The 21,294-nt window shown below is 37.0% G+C and overlaps 4 protein-coding genes across 5 annotated transcripts in view; 3 read left to right on the forward strand and 1 right to left on the reverse strand.

Moving 5' to 3' along the window:
- LOC111463505 (UPF0183 protein At3g51130) overlaps nt 1-2,303 on the forward strand; it is a 5,490-nt gene extending 3,187 nt beyond the window's left edge. The window contains exons 9-14 of the mRNA XM_023107463.1: nt 531-578; nt 926-1,039; nt 1,138-1,228; nt 1,318-1,388; nt 1,653-1,757; nt 1,946-2,303. Of these exons, the coding sequence (XP_022963231.1) occupies nt 531-578; nt 926-1,039; nt 1,138-1,228; nt 1,318-1,388; nt 1,653-1,757; nt 1,946-1,993 (477 nt within the window). The 3' untranslated portion in view covers nt 1,994-2,303. The remainder of the gene's footprint in view (nt 1-530; nt 579-925; nt 1,040-1,137; nt 1,229-1,317; nt 1,389-1,652; nt 1,758-1,945) is intronic.
- On the reverse strand, nt 2,243-3,381 carry LOC111463506 (B-box zinc finger protein 19-like). The gene is made up of 4 exons (XM_023107464.1): nt 2,975-3,381; nt 2,790-2,886; nt 2,599-2,714; nt 2,243-2,521 (listed from the first exon to the last, which is right to left on the reverse strand). Exons 1-4 carry the CDS (start codon nt 3,065-3,067, stop codon nt 2,369-2,371), a joined length of 459 nt encoding a protein of 152 aa, XP_022963232.1. The 5' UTR covers nt 3,068-3,381; the 3' UTR covers nt 2,243-2,368.
- Nucleotides 3,382-6,717: 3,336 nt separating this feature from the next.
- LOC111463597 (probable LRR receptor-like serine/threonine-protein kinase At4g36180) lies at nt 6,718-10,971 on the forward strand. 2 transcript variants are annotated; one of them, XR_002713903.1, is made up of 2 exons: nt 6,718-10,443; nt 10,524-10,971. XR_002713903.1 is itself a non-coding variant. In XM_023107601.1 (2 exons), the coding sequence occupies exon 1, from the start codon at nt 6,974-6,976 to the stop codon at nt 10,364-10,366; it is 3,393 nt and encodes a 1,130-aa protein (XP_022963369.1). In that variant the 5' UTR covers nt 6,718-6,973; the 3' UTR covers nt 10,367-10,407; nt 10,523-10,971. The 2 variants fall into 2 exon arrangements, 1 of the variants encoding a protein (XP_022963369.1); XM_023107601.1 differs by having other exon boundaries at nt 6,718-10,407; nt 10,523-10,971.
- A 7,353-nt stretch (nt 10,972-18,324) lies between these two features.
- LOC111463143 (NAC domain-containing protein 37-like) lies at nt 18,325-21,260 on the forward strand. Its single transcript, XM_023106977.1, has 4 exons — nt 18,325-18,402; nt 19,309-19,496; nt 19,617-19,888; nt 20,474-21,260. The coding sequence occupies exons 2-4, from the start codon at nt 19,328-19,330 to the stop codon at nt 21,107-21,109; spliced, it is 1,077 nt and encodes a 358-aa protein (XP_022962745.1). The 5' UTR covers nt 18,325-18,402; nt 19,309-19,327; the 3' UTR covers nt 21,110-21,260.
- The last annotated feature ends 34 nt before the right edge of the window (nt 21,261-21,294 follow it).

A 21,294-nucleotide genomic window follows, 5' to 3' on the forward strand; every position in this document is an offset into this window, starting at 1 on the left:
TTCCCCCCCCCCCCTCCCCCCCCCAACAAACTACAAGCCACACGTTTTTATTTTGATTAATGAAACCCATTTTAAGAACGTTAACTACAAAAATGACATAGAAGAAGTTGGAATGGATCTTACACCAACAAGAATTGGATACTTATTCTTAATACAAAATGTACCCTTGAGTTTGGTGGCAATTTTAGCCTTTTGTCTTTTTTGCCACCACATGAAAAAAATGTGTTTTAAACAAAAAGGGTAAGTAAAGGTGGTCAGGAATCCATTCAAGGAGGTTTTGATGGCTGTAGAAGACATCTATCGTTGAACTATCTCTCTGAGTTGTTACTTTTTTTACTTTTATAGTTTGGTCGTTTGATTTTTCTGTACTTTTTCTTAAAATTCAATGTTGATCCTTATGATTTTCGTACTCATTTCACTCCTCTCTGAATAAAAGAATATGTCTGGTAAAGATTGTTCAAATTAACCTCCCTACGCATTTTTGTTACTATTTCTCTTAAGACTCACGCAGATATTCAATTTTTTTGCAGGATATTTGGACTGAATTAGGCCGGCCTTGTGGAATCCATCAAAAACAGGTATTCTTACCTCCTACTACCTTGAACCAGAAGTTGTGAGTTACAATATTGTTGTGCTTGTAATTGTTTGATAAAAGATATACCAATATTAATGTCGAGCTGAATTGCTAAAGATTTTATATTTTAAGCCTTGATCTGTTTTAAGAGAGGAGCAATTGAGTAATAAACTATCGACCTCAGGAGCTACCCAGCATTCTTGGGCTTATATAAATAGTTAAATTTATGTGCATATATCTGAATTCAAGAATCAAGACATGCTGCACATGTGCTATGAGTACATGTGATTGTTTCTTATATTTCTTGCTTTGATTGCTTAGAACCTTGGAGTATTGGTTTCTCTGGTGCAGGTAGATCAAATGGTTATTCATTCTGCTTTGGATCCCCGTCCCAGGACAACCCTGTGTGGTGATTACTTCTACAACTATTTTACCCGTGGTTTGGACATCTTATTTGATGGGCAGGTACTTGATGTATTTCTATATATTAATGTTGCGCTTCTCATGGTATATGTTGATCTTGTAAGCTTTATAGTTCTCAAAGTACCGTGTTTGATTTGCAGACACATAAAATCAAGAAGTTTGTTTTGCACACCAACTACCCCGGTCATGCTGATTTCAACTCATACATCAAGTGCAATTTTGTAATCCATGGTCCGGACTTACTTGAAACACTACCGTCTAATTTTCTTCAGAATTGTTCTTGCGAGAGTGATTGACCATTATAGTGCTATTTTCTGCAGTTTCAGGTTCTTTTAACGAAACCAACTGTAAAAACTCTATAACCCCCAGCACGAAGTGGGAAGATGTGAAGGTAGAATGGATTTTGCCCTCATTATTTTATCTCAAGGGCACCTTCCTTTAATATTATATATCGTCAGGAGTTGGTTTAGAACTGTGTTGATTGAAGCCTATTTGATGGTGCATTTGTTTTTTGTGTGTATTAATGAACATTTTATCTAACTCTTTAAATAATCGCCATCAAGTTTTGCCCAAATTGGAGTTCTTGCACTCTCCTTTTCTATGTTCGAGTCCTTTTTGAAAAAGTATATCTGAAAGCTGTTTTCTATGAAACTAGGAAATCCTTGGGGACTGTGGGCGAGCTGCCATCCAAACACAAGGTTCAACAAACAATCCGTTTGGATCTACTTTCGTCTATGGCTATCAAAATGTTGCATTTGAGGTGGGTTTTTTACCCTTTTGTTTTTATTAATGTTTTCCTTTGCACCTTCCTATCCTAGAAGAAAATCAAAAGTTGAGGAAACAGAACCAAAGATTTTGATCATTCTATTCCCTCTTCTATTGAGTACATACATTATGAGTTGATTGTGTTATTTATTAAGGCGGTGTGTTAATGAATGCCATGAGCAGGTAATGAAAAATGGTTACATCGCCACAGTTACTCTCTTCAAGTCATGATGTATGCGCGCCCTTGCTGCCTGCCCTCACGTCAGTTTGCTCCAAGCCAATCATGGAATTAGGAAGATTGGTTCTTACTCTTGTTCAATTTGTAATGGTTGTTTAAAGAAAGTTAAGTACGCTTTGGATAAGGTTCAGTCTCCAGCGCTGGTTTGGTTATGTGGATTATCTGATTTGGGTACAGCTTGTTTATGTATAGTCTCACCCTGTATGGAAGCAGCACAAAACACTCCAGTAGAAATTTTCATGGACAGCATGAATGGTGTACATAATTATTGATTTGTATATAAATATTATACTGTTCTTATTACCTTGTTCAGGCCATCAGATCTCGGCTTTGGATTTGGCTGAGTTACAACAAGTTCCTAATTAGATCTACATGTTCAAATCAATCACTTCGTTCCCCCGCTTGGAATGCCCATCTCCATTTGAATCAACCCCATCTTGATTCTGCCCTCTCACTGTCTCAACCTGTTCCATCGCTTGTACATTCAAGTCCTTTGGATCATTTTGTTTATCCCCAGGAAACTGCAAAATTAACCAAAACAGAATCAAATACGTTAAGGTCTTGAGAGATTTAAGGGTTTCACATGTAGGATTAATACCTCAACTCTCTGCCCCAGCCGAAGATATCTCTTGTGCATTCTCTTGCCTCCCACATGAACAACCACGTCGCATTGTAAGCACAAGGAGCTTCCATCTATCTCACAGTAAAAGAAAGCTGCAAACATTTTCCTTCAGAATGTTAACCCTCAAACAAAAACAAGACCAAAAGACTTCATGATTATACGTATACCTGGTGCATTTTCACATATATCACAGCAGGAAACTTCGCTCGGACTTGCGAGCCCAACCCTTACATGGCGGCTCGCAAGCTTATTGCACATGTGCACCTGCCCATCAACGTGAACTGAAGCCTTCCAAATCACAAGACATAAAACTAAAGGTAATATAAGCACTTGGTTTTATATATATATATACCTTGACATCACATGCTGCACAAAGAGCAGCCTCATCAGCTGCACAGAACAAGGTCGCTGCAGCATTTTCACAGGAATCACAAAGTATCCTCATCAAAGCCGATCACTCATTGCCACTCACAAAATAAACCATTAAAAAGATGGAAACTTTACGATCAATCTCAAAAACCCACCTCCTAAACTTCATAAAAAACACATAACTCGATCAAAACCTGAAAAGGGTGCCTTCAAAATTTCATTTTGGTCGTCCCCCTGTTCCTGATATCTGATGTTCTTGGTGTCGGCCACTGCAGTCTTTAGGTTATATAACAAATAATGCCGACCGATGACAATAGACAGAGAGAGAGAGAGATAGTCAAATTGTTGCTGAAAACTAGAAACTCATTCATTAACCACAAAATCGAAAAGGATGAGAGTCATTGACATTGGGTTGTGGTTCAATTTCAGCCACGATTTGTAGGTTCATATCTTAGATGGGTCCCAAGTTTGTAGCTTTTGGGCCAGGGGGCTGTCTGATTTTATTGACCTCAAACATATGGAGCAGCCATATGAACAACACGTGAATTGCACGAAACTTCATACTCATAATCTCTCTCTCTCTCTACCTAACCAGATTCGATATTTGTGGTGAGAAACACATTTAGTTGAACGACAATTAAAAATCTAGAGATTTGTATCAGATCATCCACTTATCCAATTTGAATGCTTTCAATGTTTTTGCTCCATCTGCTTGTAGTTTAGTTTTTATTTTTAAAAATCGGTTACAAATCGAAACCCTTACCTCCAAATTGTTTCCATTTTTCCCATATTTAAATTGGATAGATCAAAACAATACCGCTTCTTAAAAATTATACTAAGCGTCTCAATACGAAAACATGAAGCTAAATAATAATAATATCCAAATTCTAAAAACGGATTCGATATAAATAAATATAATAAATTTGAGTATATATTATTATATTGTGCTATATATCTCATTTTTATTAAAATAGAGCTGGTGATAAAAATAAATAAATTAAAAAAAAAAAAAAAACGACCCGAGCCCGGATCAAATATTGGGCCGAAGTCCAACAAATAAATTGGGCCCAGGGAATCTATTGGGCCTGAGCCCAATTCAGAAGGGATTGATTGCCGACAGTGGCAGATAATGGTAGCAGCGCAGAGGTGAAGTGGCTTAATTGGGGTCATAATAAATATGTCCTGAAAAAGTTGAACCAAACCCCTTAATTAAGCACTTTTGGAGGCTATTTCTGCAATTTTTATTTTTCTCTTTAATAATTTTCCCTTTTTTTGTGGCTGCATTATTCCTTTAGCTTATTTACTCATCTGCACCATCCCGTGAAAACAATTAATTTATATATATATATATATATTTTAATTTTAAAAATAGCAGTTATTTTTTGTTCATGGAAATGAACAAGTGAAATTAATGTGACGGGTAAAATATAATAACTGAAACGGCACCGTATGAGATTTAAGAATTTAATTACTTTTTGCAGGAAAAAAAAACGATTAGCAATTATGAAAAATCTCAATTAATTTTTTTAATTACAAAAATAATTCAAATCTATTCCATCAAATTTAAATAAATATTAAAATGAATGGGATAAAATAATTTTTTTAAATTTAAATTTGGTGCGTTTGATTTGAAAAAGTTGAAGAACGGACATTAACCATCAAACAAATAAACTGGTAGGTCATCGAGCTCGGGATCTTTTTAATAAACCAAAACCTATACCTATATAGTGGAATATTGGGATTGATTATGTTGTTCAAAAAAGGGTCTAAATTAAAGGGGATAATGTTGTGAAAGGGCATTACAATTAGTCATAAATTTGGGGCAAAAGTGAAAAGAAGAAAGAAAGTGTGGGCAAATGTAAAATATTTGATTTGATGGATTTAAAAATAAATGGAAAAATAAGCTAAAAAACAAGGGGGTGGAGTTCGGGTCCAATCACAACAAATTAATTATGCCATTAATTTTATTTTTAAAAATAATTAAATTCTTACACAATTATTGGTCCAGATTGAAGGACAACAGCCCCTTGGCTTGTTGATTATAGGCACATTGTACTTTATAAAGCCCCCATTTGCCCAATTCTAGACCTAAATGCATAGAATATAGAGAAAAAACTATCCTTTCTAATTAAGAAACGAGAGGTGAGGTCTCACAATCCACCCTTTTGATGTCTAGCGTTCTCACTGGTATGTTGTCCGATATCAAGCTTTGATACCACGTGTAACAACATCAACTCACGTGGGATCTTTGCGTCTCGTTGACACACCGCTCAGTGTTTGGTTTTGAGCTTCCCCTTAAAGTTTTAAAACGTGTTCATTAGAGAGAGGTTTTCGTACTGTTGTAAGGAATGTTTCGTTACTCTCTCCAATCATGTGGAATCCTAGTGTTCTTGCTGGCAAACTGTTTGGTGTCTGGCTCAATACCACTTCTAACCGCCCAAGCACACTGCTAGCAGATATTGTCCTTTTTGGGGTTTTTCTTCCGAGCTCGCCTTCAATGAAATAATTTAATAGTTATATATTATGTCATTTCAATTATAGATTCACGAAATCATTGTGTCAATATATAAAGAGAAACGAGTTTCTTAAGAAAAAAAAAAGTAGCCTTAAATTCAAAGAATCTAAATAATTTTCTAGGAGAGATTCTCGTGACTTTGAAGAAGGAGAAAAAAGGAATAAAAAAAAAGCCCACGACTTCGAGTTTAGGGTTTAGTGCAAAAAGTACATATAGCTTATAGTTCGTTCTAAAGATATTGACCATTCACCATAAACAAGATTTACCATTTGAATAATGTATTATACCGTTGTTTTTGATCGAGAGTTCAAACAAACATAATAATAAGAATTAGTTAATAATTTATGCCGTTATCATATACCTAATCAAAATTAAAAATCTTAATTTTGTTTATTTTCTCGAGAAAAATAAAATATTATATTTTTCGTAAGAGAAAGTAATATTACTGTTTTGACCTTATACATCGCTTAGATTATAAACCATATAATAAAATTAAAGACATAACTTTTATAATATAGTATTACGGGAAAAAATGTCCATACAACCAAATCATCAATTCATTCGTCCACTCGTCAAAATCATTATCCTTTAGTATTTTTAAAAGTATAATGAAAAAGATTGTCCAATAAACGGGATATGATTATCTATGGTTGTCGATATGCAATTTCTTATTTACAAAAAAATAATGTTTAAATATATTCATTAGATAATAATCGTGTTGTGAACAAGTCAATCGTATGAAACATCGGACTATCTTGACCTTATTTATAGCATCAAATCACGTGCACAAGTCAAATATATGAAAATAATTCAAAATAAAATATTGTAAATTTCAATTACATTGAAAACACACGAGTAATATAATTTACAATATTTGGTCGAGAAAGGTTGGATGACTATTTAATCTTCCTCTAAAAATATTTTATGTCTGTAAAGAGCAGACATGATTTTATTTTATTTTATCTTCCTCTAGAAGAGCAGACATGATTTTATCGAAATGTTATAAAAAACGATATTAAAATAGATATTTTTATTAAAAGTTAGATATTTAAAAAAATAAAATAAAATAAATATGAAAATTATTAATGGGAAAGAGAGGGTGTAATAATGATGGAAAAAGCCACGGTCACATGAGAAGAGAGTAAAACGTGAGCCCGGTCCGGACCGGACCGGCCCAGTTGAGCCGATATGGTCCACTTAAAAAGCAATCCTTCAAAACCCTTTTGGAACTACTGCTCCATTTACATTAAAAAAAGAGGCTCTCTGCTCTGAATCTCTCTGCTGCAATTTTGTGCGCCACTGTTCCCCCTCTGGGCCCTTTCGTCCCACATCATACGCTCTCCTTCGCAGCGCCAACGTCTCTCTCTGATTCCTTGTTTTTCTTTTACGCCCCCCCATTGATATGATCTCTTGATGGCTCTGTTTTTCTTGTGTTAATCTCTTGGGTTTCTGTTTTTCCAAGCATCTATGAGGCTTCTTCTTGTGTTGTTCTTTGGGCTCCTGTTGTTTTCCGGTGGTTTCTCTTCCTCCGCCGCCGACATCAGGGCGGAGATTCAGGCATTGATGTCTTTTAAGCTTAACCTTCATGACCCTCTTGGTGCATTGACTGGGTGGGATTCTTCAACCCCTTTGGCGCCTTGTGATTGGAGAGGCGTTTTATGTGTCAATAATCGAGTCACTGATCTTCGTTTGCCTCGTCTTCAACTTTCCGGCCGGTTGACCGATCAGTTGGCTAATTTGCCGATGCTCCGGAAGTTGAGTATTCGATCTAATTTCTTCAATGGTACCATTCCCTCTTCTTTGTCCAAATGTGCGTTTCTACGTTCGATTTTCTTACAGTACAACTCGTTTTCCGGTGACCTTCCGGTGGAGTTTGGGAACTTAACCAATCTTCATATTCTCAACGTGGCGGCGAATCGCCTCTCCGGTGGAATTCCCGACGACCTTCCGAGCAGTCTAAAGTATCTCGATCTTTCGTCGAATGCATTCTCCGGTCAGATTCCGAGGAGCGTTGTGAATATGACGGAGCTTCAGGTTGTGAATCTCTCTTTCAATAGATTTGGCGGCGAGATTCCGGCGAGCTTTGGTGAGCTGCAGAAGCTTAAACATCTTTGGCTGGATCATAATGTTTTAGAAGGGACATTGCCTTCGGCTCTTGCGAATTGTTCTTCGCTTGTTCATTTGAGCGTTGAGGGAAATGCCCTTCAAGGCATAATCCCGACAGCCATCGGAGCTCTTCCGAATCTTCAAGCTATTTCGCTCTCGCAAAATAGTCTCACTGGTTCAGTTCCTTACTCTCTGTTTTGCAATGTGTCGTCTCATGCGCCGTCTCTTCGAATCGTTCAACTTGGATTTAATGCCTTCACGGATATTGTCAAACCTCCGACAGCGACATGTTTTAGTGTTCTACAGGTCCTTGATATCCAACACAATCAGATAAAGGGGGAATTCCCCTTGTGGTTAATGGGTATTCCGACATTGACAGTCTTGGATTTTTCTGTCAATAATCTCTCCGGCGAGATTCCTCCCGGAATTGGGAATCTCTCGGGATTACAAGAGCTTAAAATGGCTAACAATTCGTTCCACGGCGCGATTCCGTCGGAAATCAAGAACTGTACTTCGATTTCTGTTATTGATTTTGAAGGAAATCGTTTAACCGGAGAGATTCCGCCGTTTTTGGGTTACATGAGAGGTTTGAAACGATTATCTCTCGGAGGAAATAATTTCTCCGGTAACGTTCCGGCCAGTTTGGGAAATCTTTTGGAGCTTGAAACCTTGAATTTAGCTGACAATGGCTTGAGTGGAACCCTTCCTCTTGAACAGCTAATGGGTCTTGGGAATTTAATGGCGATGGAGCTCGGCGGGAACGAATTTTCCGGCGAGGTTCCGATTGGTATTGGGAATCTCAGCCGTCTTGAGATTTTGAATCTCAGTGCTAATAGTTTTTCTGGGAAGATTCCGTCCAGTCTTGGCAGTCTCTTCAAGCTAACCACCTTGGATTTGAGCAAACAGAATCTCTCCGGCGAGCTGCCGTTTGAGCTCTCTGGTTTGCCTAATTTACAGGTGATTTCTCTACAAGAGAACAAGCTATCTGGGAAAGTTCCTGATGGATTCAGTAGTTTAATGGGTTTGCGGTATCTGAATCTAAGCTCTAATGGATTTTCCGGCGAAATCCCTTCCAATTATGGGTTTCTCCGATCACTTGTTTCACTGTCGTTGTCGAAAAATCACATTTCTGGGTCGATCCCTTCAGAGCTGGGGAACTGCTCTGTTCTAGAACATCTGGAGGTCCGTTCAAATGCTCTTTCCGGCGATATTCCGGCGGATATTTCTCGTTTATCTCATCTACAAGAGCTCGATTTGGGTGGAAATAATTTAACTGGCGAAATCCCTGAAGAGATCTCTCGTTGCTCGTCTTTAAAATCGCTCCTTCTCGACTCGAATCATCTCTCTGGTAGTATACCGGAGTCGTTATCAGAGCTCTTGAACTTAACCGAGCTCGACCTCTCATCCAACAATTTGAGTGGCGTTATTCCTCTTAATCTTAGCTCAATTACTGGATTAGTGAGGCTAAACGTCTCGAGTAATGATCTTGAAGGCGAAATCCCAGCTGGTTTAGGCTCTAGATTCAATAACTCAGCTGTGTTTGCTAATAATTCCAAGCTTTGTGGGAAACCGTTGGCTTGGAATTGTAAGGATACAAAGAAAAAAGATAGAACAAAGAGATTGATATTATTCATAGCAGTGGCCGCCAGTGGAGCTTGTCTTTTGGCTTTGTGTTGCTGCTTTTACATTTTCAGCTTGTTGCGATGGCGGAAGAGGCTGAAAGAGAGGGCGTCCGGCGAGAAGAAAACAAGCCCAGCAAGGGTTAGCTCAGCGGCAAGTGGCGGCCGTGGAAGCACAGAAAATGGAGGGCCAAAGCTTGTGATGTTCAACAACAAGATCACTCTAGCCGAAACAATTGAAGCAACAAGGCAATTCGATGAAGAAAATGTTCTAAGCAGGACACGTTATGGGTTAGTTTTCAAAGCTTGTTACAACGACGGCATGGTTCTTTCAATCCGCCGCCTCTCAAATGGTTCATTGGACGAAAACATGTTCAGAAAAGAAGCTGAATCATTGGGGAAAGTCAGGCACCGGAATTTGACTGTTCTTCGTGGCTACTACGCTGGCCCTCCTGACATGCGCCTATTAGTATACGATTACATGCCTAATGGCAACCTCGCCACTCTGCTTCAGGAAGCATCGCACCAAGATGGGCATGTTTTGAATTGGCCAATGCGGCATCTAATTGCTTTAGGCATCGCCCGTGGCTTAGCCTTTCTCCATTCCTCATCCATTATACATGGAGATGTCAAGCCACAAAGTGTTCTTTTCGACGCTGATTTCGAAGCTCATTTGTCGGATTTCGGGCTAGATCGACTAACCATTGCTGCTGCTGAAGCTTCCACATCTAGCTTGGTGGGTACTTTGGGGTACATTGCACCAGAAGCTGTGTTGACAGGGGAGGCCACGAAGGAATCGGATGTCTATAGCTTTGGCATTGTGTTGCTTGAGATTCTAACGGGGAAGAAGCCAGTGATGTTCACGGATGATGAAGACATTGTCAAGTGGGTGAAAAAGCAATTACAAAGAGGCCAAATTACTGAGCTTTTAGAGCCTGGCTTGCTCGAGCTGGACCCTGAATCCTCTGAATGGGAAGAGTTTTTGCTTGGTGTGAAAGTTGGATTACTTTGCACTGCACCCGATCCTCGCGATCGGCCAGCCATGTCGGATATCGTTTTCATGCTTGAAGGATGTCGTGTTGGACCCGACATGCCTTCCTCTGCTGATCCCACCTCCCAACCGTCACCAGCGTAAACCATAAACGAACCCAACTCAATCCAACCGACTCCAACCATCGGTTCGATCATTCCATTTCTCAACATTTTATGAATGTAATCTCTTCTTGTTTAATTAAAAGTCTTCTTTTTTGGCTTTCATTCATTTTGTTCTTATGATTGATTTGGTAAATCAGAAACGAACAGTCAACGATTTGGACAGCAAGCAGGCCCCGGGAGAGAGTATCCTAATCGTATCAGAGGCTATGGCTTGGGTGGGCGAAAGCCGATGCTTTTCCACTTTTTGTGTTGGGAGGCTAAAAGGGTCTTTTCACTCAAAAACACGACAAAAAACAAAGCAACAACAACAAGCCAGCTCTGGGTTTGGTTGTGTCTCTGTGTTCGCTCACGTGGCTTCCAGAGCTAGCTCACTGTCCTGTACACCATTGTAGCCGTTAATGTCGTGGTTTCTGATTCGTCGTTTGCAATCCCCCAAGTTTTCATTTTTCATTCAGGCTCAGTGATTTAATAATGCCCTCTTGCTTTCTCTGAGCTGAAGTTCTCAGAAAAACATGGTGGTGGCGCCATGGCGGATTTCATAGGATTTTGCGAAGCTTTTTTGTTTTGTGTTTTTTGTTAATGTCTTTTACGCCTAAAATAATTAATTTTGTCGAAAAAAGTGCACAAAAAGTTAAAAACATGAGTATAAAAATGAAATCATGTTGGGTTTTGGTTTTGTTTTTTAAAAAAGTTTTGGGCATATGAGTCCAAGGAGGAGGAAGCAGTGACCGTTAAGTATTCGTAGTTGGAATATGGCATTTATTTGGGGTTTACGTTCTCGATAAATCTGTCTCTAAATAATACTTCTTTTTATCAAAACTTGTGGATAAAATAATCAAAGTACAATAATTTTGTTGGTAGTCGTTGCTGGGTTTTGCATGAAAATAATTCAAAATCACTGTTGTTCTGTAGCGTTTTTCGCTTTCAAGATTAGTCTTTTCCTCGCTTTCCTTTCTTCGTTGAGATTCCATATAGATTGAAGAGAGAAACAAGTACCAATTACGACGTTGAGCTCGGAAGAAGGTCTATTAGACGGTGTGCCAGTGAGAACGCTGATCCCAAAGGGTGGTGGATTGTGAGATCTCCCTCGATTGGAGAGAGGAACGAGTGCCAGCGAGGAAGTTATGATGGATTGTGAGATCTCACATTGATTGAAGAGATGAACGAGTGTCAACGAAGACATTGGGCTTCGAATGGAATGAATTGTGAGATCCCAGATCAGTAGTAGAGGGGGAACGCAACACTGTTTATAAGAGTGTGAAAACCTCTCCCTAGCAGACACGTTTTAAAAGCTTCCGAAAGGGATAGCCCCAAAAGGACAATACATGCTAGCGGTAGGTTTGAGTTGTTACAAATATTTTCTCCGAATTTTATGCCAATAGGTCATATATTTGGTTTCATGAACCAAAATTAACTTCAAAAAGATTAAATTTGAGCATAATTCAGCTGGTTAAGATATATACCTTGGATTAAGAAGTTAAGAGTTCGAATATTTGCTTCAAAATTATAAAAACTAATAACCCTTTAGGAATAGTATGGGAGAGATTTGAAACACCATAAATTATGGGATTGTTGAACAAGAACAACATATTTCAGTATATATTTTTCAAGACAGATTGTCTATGTTGGGGCTTAGCATGGGTGAGACTGGACATGTTGTGTGTAGTGTCTACCAGTTGAGTAGACAAGCTAAGAGGACATGAGCTGCCACATCATCCTTATCTGTAACGCTCTGAATTTCGTGTATTTGGCACAGTGGTAATTAAATAGAATTACGAAACTTGCATGCACAACTTCAAATCCATCTATAAAGACATAGTTGACGGCAATACATAGCAAGTCAAATCAAACAATATTAACTAGCATCCAACTTTGACTTAGATCCACCTCATTTTAGTACTTAAAAATTTAATACTGTTCAGTAGTCAAAGGAGTTAAAGACCAAAGGGGTCCATAATGAGATTCCCCAAATCTTACCTCACAGTCCCTTTTATGATCTGGTGTTCAATAACTCTATACAGTCCCACTCGTCTTGTCGGAAACTGGTGCTGTAGGCTACAATTACATGTCGGCTTGATTCGACCAAACATCCTTGGACCTCGGCCCATGTCTGGATAACAAATGGGCGTCCTAAGATCAAGCCCATGCATGTCCAGATGCCCAATTGGCCCATATTTTGGATAAAGCTTTGCTAACCTTTCTCGATCGTTTAAGTGAAAGATTCGAACCTCTGATCCATTGTTTTAGGGTCGGGTTTATAAAATAGTCGCGAAGAATACCCTAATGATGAACCCTAACACAAAGAAAGAAGAGTAAAGAAGAAAGAAGCTATATTTGGAAAAATGATTTGAAGTCATCAAAAGATCCTTTATTTATTTATTTTTGTAATGGGTTTAGATGTGCGTCTTGGAGTTGAAGCTGTGTGGAAAAAGGGCAAAAAAGGGAGAAAGTTGAAAGTTAAGGGTACTTTCAGCCCTTTTAGCTTTCTTTCCATTATGCAAACAATCAAACTACTTTTTTCTTAACCCTTCTATCTCAAAAATTTTAATTTAATTTTTAAAATATTATATATATATTATACAATTAATACGAGGACGTTGATGACGTGGAAACTCAATCTTTATCGTTTAGGTTGGATAATCAGTCAGATTCTCGAGTTATTTGAACCCCATTATAAATTAAAAAAAACAAAACTTTTTTTTAGTAGTGTTTTGGGGTTAATTTTAAAAAACTAAACGACCATCAAACGAGATTTTAATCATAATTGGTTCGATCGCTAGTTTTGTTCTTCTCAACATCGAGCAATGTTCGGGAGAAATGTTGTTTTCATTATCACCTTCTAGAATTTGGGACGATATATAATATCCTTACAGCTAATACTATAATAATTATCCTAATAAGTACATGTCCTAACACTTAACCAACTAGTATGGTATAACCATACAAGGTCTTATAATAAAAAAGACAATTGACTGGTGGGGTAGAATTTGGTTAATTGGTCTATATCATATTTATTTATAGATTAAATGGAATAATCTTGATGATGGGTCGGTAAGTTATGATTAAATGCAATTAATTTTAGAAAGTACACTTTTTGAGAGTGTGATAAGGTAAATCAATGTCACACTAAACATTCTAAATACCCTTATTAATATTTAATTTATGATCATTTTATATATATATATATGTATATTGAAGTTGACCAAAGACAATCCGACAAACAGAAAGAAACCCACTCACAAAAATGTCAAAAATACAAATTTTGTCTTATAATTCATTGAAAAAACATGTTCTTCCCATTATCATCGTATCTATCCATACAATTTGGGTGTTGGGAAGAACATAGATTGAAATAAAATCCAAAACACTGGAACATGTGTGTGTGTGTGTATGTGCAAGACAACCAACATTGGGTTTCGATTATGAACAAAGTCAATAGGAACAAACGCGGTTGTCATCGATTTGAATAGGACCCTCCACTTTAAAAAGAAAAATCCAACCCATAAAAGACTTCAAGAAGGTCGTACGCGGAGCCTCATAGAAAGATCGACTATTTAAGGTGTAACAGCTCAAGTTCGCTCTTAATAGATATTGTTCATTTTAGCCCATTACGTATCGTCGTCGACCTCATAGTTTTAAAACGTGTTTATTAGGTTAAGGTTTCCACAGCTTTATAAGAAATGTTTCGTTCTCCTTTCCAACCGATGTGGGATCTCACAATCCACCCTCCTTGAAGGGTCAGCGTCCTCGCTGGTACATTATTTGGTGTTTGACTTTGATACCAACTGTAACAACCTAAGTTCATTGCTAGTAAATATTGTCCGTTTTGGCCCGTTACGTATCGTTGTTAGTCTCACGGTTTAAAATACGTCTACTAAGGAGAGGTTTCTGTACCCTTATAAGAAATGTTTCGTTCCCCTGTCCAACTAATGTAAGATCTCACATAAGGAGAGGTTTCATACTACTTTGTTTAAGGAGGGGATTGTTGTTGGAATCCCGAACTGGCTAATTAAGGAAAAGATCATGGGTATACACGTAAGGGACAATATTATACCATTGTTAAGGTCACTTATTCGTAATAGAATTGACCGAGTAGAAACAACCAAAACCCACCAAACTTTAGTATGGTAGAAGCTTCTCACGCCCGGACCCATACATTATACACCCTCTTTCTTTTCATAAATTTGCATACCGTGCCATTGTTAAACCATTCGAATTTACGAAAAAGTTCTATTCAAGAGGGAAAAAAATGGAGCTTTTCACACTCATTCGACACGTTCTAAAGTACACGAACATAATTTTGAAAGTTTATGAATCTCGGACGTTTCTCGACTGTATCCAACTTAGGACAATCCAAGAATCATGTCTCCTCCATGCTTTATACTATTCCCTTTCGTTTTCATTTCCCCTTGGGGCTGTCTTCCAAATTAAATTCTAATTCCTTTTCTTCTATATTTGCAGGTAGCTGTATTCAATGAGAAAATATTATTAAACACATAATTAAAAAAAAAAAAGAATAATTTATCATTTCAAACACTCATCAACATCCATAATATCAAAAAAAATTTGGAACACTACTGATTTACATGATTTTGGGATCCATCCTTTCAAAATTTGGTGATATTTATATATAAATATTTAAATATATATTAGAGACGGCTAAGAACATGATGAACAATCATCACCTCATAGAAATCGAAATTAAATGAAAAAAAAATTTTAACAAAAAAAAAAACATCATGAAATGGGTCAAACAATTGTTGTTGTTCTTTTGTGGATCATGTGTGTCATTTTGTGAAATAAAAGAAGTTCTAGGGGCCTATCAAGAAAAATAAAATTAATATTTGTTTTTTTTTTAATAAATATTTTTGTTAAATAAAAAATGAAAAATAAATAAAATAATGGTTAGGGATTTTAGTACACACCAACATGGAAGGCAATCATAGTTGATGTCTCTCCAAAGAGTCTTCCATTTCACACCTCACAATATAAAAGAAAGTTGTAGAGAGAGTGAAGTTGAAGGGTTTGGTTCTTAATATATTACCATTTTTTTTAAAAAAAAAATATTTCTTTCTTTCTTTTTTATATTGTAATTAAAATAATAATTTCTTTCAGAATCCCGAGGTTAAGTTTGGGATCCTACCCGATCCTTCAACAAGCTTATATGTGATGCTCATGTCTACACATTGTCCCTATCTTGCTTAGGCCTTATTTCCTCTTCAATGCATTGCATGTTGTGTTGGATGATACATTGTTCTCCTCGATCGCATCATGACATTCTTCAATGTTTTGATATTAAAAAATATCATTATTTTTTGTTTGATAAGAAACTTTTAAGTTTATGGGGTAAATTTATAATTTTACGGACATAAGAGAGACGGGGAATAAACGTATAAGGGTAAAATGGTAATTTTAGGAGGGAGAGGGAAGTTGGGAGGGTTGTCGATGTCAAAAAGGGGTAATTAAGATCCTACAATAGGTCCCCCATGGATATGGATCTTCCCTTTTGCTCCTTACGCAAACTCTATTTCTCCACTTTTTATTTTATTTTATTTTGTTTATTATCTCTTTTTGTTCATTTAGAGAAAATTGGAATTTTGGAGCCGGAGTTTTTGGTGGGGTCTGACGGAGAATGTTTAATGATGCGGTCCACCGCATGATTGGATCCGCAGCCGACCACCACTGCCGTCCTACGTGGACTAACCAAACCCAACTTCCACCACCCCCACCACCGCTCTACGCGGCTGAAGCGGGGCGGCGGTTCGCTCTACGCGGCTGACGTTTTAGTGCTCCGACCACCATGCAACTTGCCCATCTCCTTTATCGCCTTAATTTAAGCTTCAAGTTTTCTCCTTTATTTCCGCATTGGGTGTTGAAAATTGCGATATTTAATTTAAAAAAATGGAATTCACCGTTGTAAAATTATGGGTAGAAGGAAGAAATTGATTGGCGAGGCGGTTGTGACCTTAAAATGATGAGATTATGGTGGAGAAAGGCATAGAAGAAGAATGAAATATAAAAGAGATACCCCATGGCCATGCCGACATTCATAAGTCCTTGTCTTGATAGCAACTCATGTCCATCACTTCCCATTACATACATCTAATCACATCATAAAAACGACATGTCGAACATTCCCCACTCCCCTCCCCTTCTAATGCTTTTTCCTCAACCTACCCAAAAACCGACCATTGCCCTTCACTCAACACAGCATTGCACGATCAGATCTCGAACGTTTTTATGATTAGAATGTACATATTAAACTATATTCAAGTTGATAAGTAAGTAAAAATATGATAAATTTTTCTAATAATTAAAAATAAAATTTGACTCTATTTTTCGAAATTCTTTTTCTTTTTATTTTTGGTTTGCTTTGTTTATGTGCTACGTAAAGTAAAAACACTCACCACCAACTACTGAATGACACGTGGCCCTCACTGCACTCCTCAACGTACACGTTTTAACTTTTTTTTTTTTTTTTTTTAATTTATTTTCCATACTGGACAACTGTTTCTTTCTTCTCCAAAATACTTGTCGAGAAATCATTTGCTGGCCGGAATTCTACCTCCACCAAATTACCAAAGTGCCCCCGACGCGATTACGCTGACTCTGATATATACGTTTCATCCGTCACCGTTCGGGTGACAATATCTTTCTACATCAAACTCAAAAATGCCATGTCAGCCATTTGATCACTCCCAGCGTGGACGGTCGGCTTTTGGCGGCATTACGTGGCATCCTATCTCTTTAGTATTCTGCCAGCGTGGTTGATGTAAGTCTCAAATTTCACGATATTATGGTTCTTTTTTTTAAAATATCACATATATAATATGTTTTTCATGAACGAAAATTAATTATTTTTGTAAATTACTTTATCGTATATTTTTAATTTTTTGACTCAATACAAAATGGTTCTGTCTAAAATTTTAAAAAAATTAAATATATTTAAAATACATTAACCAAATTGAAATATATATTTATAAGTTTAAAAGTAATCTATATTTTTAAAATTCTAATTATCACAAAGGGTATATCACCACAATATATATATATATATATATATATATATATATATATATCTCGAGGGTTGTAGTTCACGTGTTTTTATTCTTTTTTAAAGAATTGTTTCTTACTCTTAAAGGTTGTTTGCAAATATATATATATATATATATATATATATTTATTTATTTATTTATTGATGTAAAGGAGTTTTTATATTATGAAGTTATTCTTAAAATATTGTTTTCTTTTTATTAAATACTAATGATTCTAATAAAGTTTCTATAAATGAGCCTACATTAATATCTCCTCTTTTGAGTGGTAAGTTTCAATCTTTCCCTCCCGAATATAACAATAATTTCAAGGTAGAACGTTACATCGGATCAAGATTTAGTACCTAATAGTTTCGAGATTCTTACGACATGATCACATTACTTACTTCTTGCTTCCAAAAGTAAAAACTATCAACATAAGTTAATCTGAACAAAACACACTTAACTTTAAAGTTACTACGATCGAGTCACCAATAAGGAAAATACATAATTACTCTCATTCAGATGTGATCCCGATTCATTCACATATACTTTATTTACTTGGGTGTCGCACAAAAATACAAAAAAAAAAAATCCTAAATATATAACAAAAAAAAAACATATTATGAATTTGTTGATAAAAGAATTAAAACATAAAACCAAGCAATATGGTAAACGACAATAGTAATAATAAAAACGTACTTAACAAAAGAGTTCAACGGTCGGCTTCCTTCCACATTTTACCACCAAAAAGTCCCATAAAAAACTCAAAAAAATTAAAAAAAAAACAATATAGACGTCATCCACTGGGGACAGCCATCAAGCCATGCGCAAGAAGACACTGACCCTACACAGTACCCTAAACCCCTCCTTTTATATTCTTTCTCCATTCCCCCTCCAACCCTCCTAAAAATTACACTCTATCCTCCTCCTCCTCCTCCTCCGCCGCCACCGCCGCCGCCGCCGCCGGTGACTCTTCTCCCAGGTATGTAACAACAACACAATCATCAATATTATTTTGAATCTTTACCCCTTTTGAGAGCATGTTATGGTTAATGAATGAGGAATTTGGCTGGTTTCGAGGTGTACCTTAAAAATTCTCGACAATTAGACAAAACCCACTCCCGTTTCTGAGAAATTCTTTGTTTTTTTTTTTTTTTTTTTTTTTTTTTTTTTTTNTTTTTTTTTTTTTTTTTTTTTTTTTTTTTTTTTTTTTTTAAGGTAGAGATAGATCCAATGGAACTGTTGGGTCTCTGTGTCTGTGTGTGTGTTTCGAGAACCGAACCGCGTGCTAATTTGTGATAACTGATCACGTCATCCTTACACCCCGTTTTTGTTTAATATTATTTTATTGGTTTATGGGTATGGCAATGGATGAGAGGCGGTTCATGAGGCATCATTCCCATCATTCCCACACCATTCACCAACACAAGACAACATCATTAATTTCACAGAAAAAACCCTTTTAGTTGTCCGTTTTCCTTCATAAAAAAAACCCCCTAAAATCTCTCACTTTTTTCACCTCCTTCCCCACAGGTTTTTCCCCCCCAACAGAACGGAATCATTGTCTCTGGTAATGGGTTTTGTTTATAACACGCCGTTTATTTTCCCCCTCACAGATTAAAATTGGTGGGGTGTCTCTCGCTGCTCACCACCATCACCACCAAATGAACTTATCATTATCTCCCATTACACTTGGCATCATCTCATTCGTCAAGTTCTTTCCTTTCTCAACATTCCATTCTATATATATATATATATATACAAACCCCTTTACTTGTTTTCTTTGATCCATCATATGGTGGTGGGTGTTGGTAATAGTGTAGAGATGATTGAGGTTAGGGCATGCGGAGAGCTTTAATTTTGTGTTGTGGGGATGAATTTGATGCAGTAATTTACCATCCGTGACGATGATGGAGTCCATGGAGTCGTCGTGTGTTCCGCCCGGGTTTCGGTTTCATCCGACTGATGAAGAGCTCGTTGGATATTATCTAAGGAAGAAGGTAGCTTCACAAAAGATTGATCTTGATGTCATTAAAGATATAGATCTTTACAGGATCGAGCCGTGGGATCTTCAAGGTATACTCTTTTTTTTTTCTCCTTTTTATTAGGGTTTCTTAAAAAAAAAAAAAAAAAAAAAAAAAAAAAAAAAAACCCTAAATCTTTTTAATGATCTGAGAATTATGTTGTAATGGGCAGAGAAATGTTGGATTGGTTATGAAGAGCAAAATGAGTGGTACTTCTTTAGTCATAAGGACAAGAAATATCCGACCGGGACGAGGACAAATAGGGCTACGTTGGCCGGGTTCTGGAAGGCAACCGGGAGAGACAAGGCTGTTTATGACAAAAATAAGCTCATTGGAATGAGAAAAACCCTCGTTTTTTATCGAGGACGAGCCCCGAATGGGCAAAAGACTGATTGGATCATGCACGAGTACAGATTAGAATCCGATGAAAACGGCCCTCCACAGGCAAGCTCTTTTACTAACCCTTTATTTTTCTTCATCTATATTTCTCAATCATGCATGCTAAGTAGACTTCATTGAGTCCTGTCTTCTCTCTCTCTCTCTTTCTTTTTGTAATTTGTGTAAGATTGACAAAAGGGATTAAAAATGCTATTTTGAGTGGTAAAAATTCATCTTTTTGTTCATCATTTTAACTTTATCCAGACAATATGATCAATATATGTCAAATTAACCTCATGAGTTGAGCTTCATGAACATGAAGAACTTATGACTTTTACTGCTTTAAAATGCGTGGAAAAATGACAAAAAAGTGAGGGAAATGGGACAACTTTTACTTTCCATAATTAGTCCACTAAATTGTACAGTTTTAACAGATGACACCCACCAGACCTCTAAGTCAAAAGCTGATACTTACAAAGACATATAATTGTCGTGTTTGAATTTATGTTCTTTCCATCCTTCCTGTTTGTCAATCATCTTTGACTTTTTTTTTCTTTTCTATTTTCATCACTTTTACCAGACACCCATAAAGAGTATCAATTTGTGATTAGGATTTTGGCTTATTTGGTTCTTTTTTCTTTCTTTTTGTAGGAAGAAGGATGGGTGGTGTGTAGGGCATTCAAGAAGCGAGCGAATGGACAATCAAAGACGGCGGTCGAGCGGTGGGATTCGAGCTATTTCTACGACGAACCGAGCCGGGTCTGCTCGGGAATCGATCCGCTCGAGTTCATGTCAAGGCAATCAATGCCACAAGGGTTGTTAGAGCACAATAATATGATGTGTAAGCAAGAGATGGAAGGTGAGAATGTGAAGTTGATAGCATATAATGATCCATTTGTACAACTTCCACAGCTTGAGAGCCCATCTCTTCCATTAATGAAAAGATCAAGCTCCATATCTTTGGTGTCGGAATGCAATGAAGAAGAAGAGCCTCCGACAAAAAGAAGGTACGATAATAATAACAATAGGAGCTCAAAGGTGACGGATTGGAGGGCATTGGACAAGTTTGTGGCTTCTCAATTGAGTCAAGAAGATGCATTTGAAGGCGAAGGAGATTCGAGGTTTGGAGCACAAAATAATAATTATATTAATAATAACAATCATAATTCAGCGGACATGGCCATATTATTGATGGAGAATAGAGGGCATGATGAAGACAACTTATACAAAGAGTTCTTGAGTTCGAACCCGGAGTCTGATTTTGGGATTTGCATATTTGAGAAATGAAGATGATTATTTGAGGATGTTCTTGTCGGATAATATTTTTAATATATGTGTTCTTACGAGGGTTATTATGGATCTTGGGATCATATCTCTATAATGTATTTTTGTATGATATGGTTGTGAATGAGTGAAGAAAAAAACTCTCTTTCTCTCTCTCTCTCTCTATAGTTGATCTCTTAACCCCGTTT

Source organism: Cucurbita moschata, unplaced genomic scaffold, assembly GCF_002738365.1.
Source record: "Cucurbita moschata cultivar Rifu unplaced genomic scaffold, Cmos_1.0 Cmo_Scf00028, whole genome shotgun sequence".
NCBI lineage: Eukaryota > Viridiplantae > Streptophyta > Magnoliopsida > Cucurbitales > Cucurbitaceae > Cucurbita > Cucurbita moschata.

Excerpts from the sequence above, each read along its gene's own strand:
- LOC111463506 (XM_023107464.1), bottom strand. The coding sequence starts at position 3,067 with ATGAGGATACTTTGTGATTCCTGTGAAAATGCTGCAGCGACCTTGTTC. Across the intron at positions 2,887-2,974 it reads GTGCAGCATGTGATGTCAAG|GTGCACATGTGCAATAAGCT; the intron begins GTATATATATAT and ends GTTGATGGGCAG. Across the intron at positions 2,715-2,789 it reads TATATGTGAAAATGCACCAG|CTTTCTTTTACTGTGAGATA; the intron begins GTATACGTATAA and ends AAATGTTTGCAG.
- LOC111463597 (XM_023107601.1), top strand. The coding sequence starts at position 6,974 with ATGAGGCTTCTTCTTGTGTTGTTCTTTGGGCTCCTGTTGTTTTCCGGT.
- LOC111463143 (XM_023106977.1), top strand. The coding sequence starts at position 19,328 with ATGATGGAGTCCATGGAGTCGTCGTGTGTTCCGCCCGGGTTTCGGTTT. Across the intron at positions 19,497-19,616 it reads CGAGCCGTGGGATCTTCAAG|AGAAATGTTGGATTGGTTAT; the intron begins GTATACTCTTTT and ends TGTAATGGGCAG. Across the intron at positions 19,889-20,473 it reads ATGAAAACGGCCCTCCACAG|GAAGAAGGATGGGTGGTGTG; the intron begins GCAAGCTCTTTT and ends TTCTTTTTGTAG.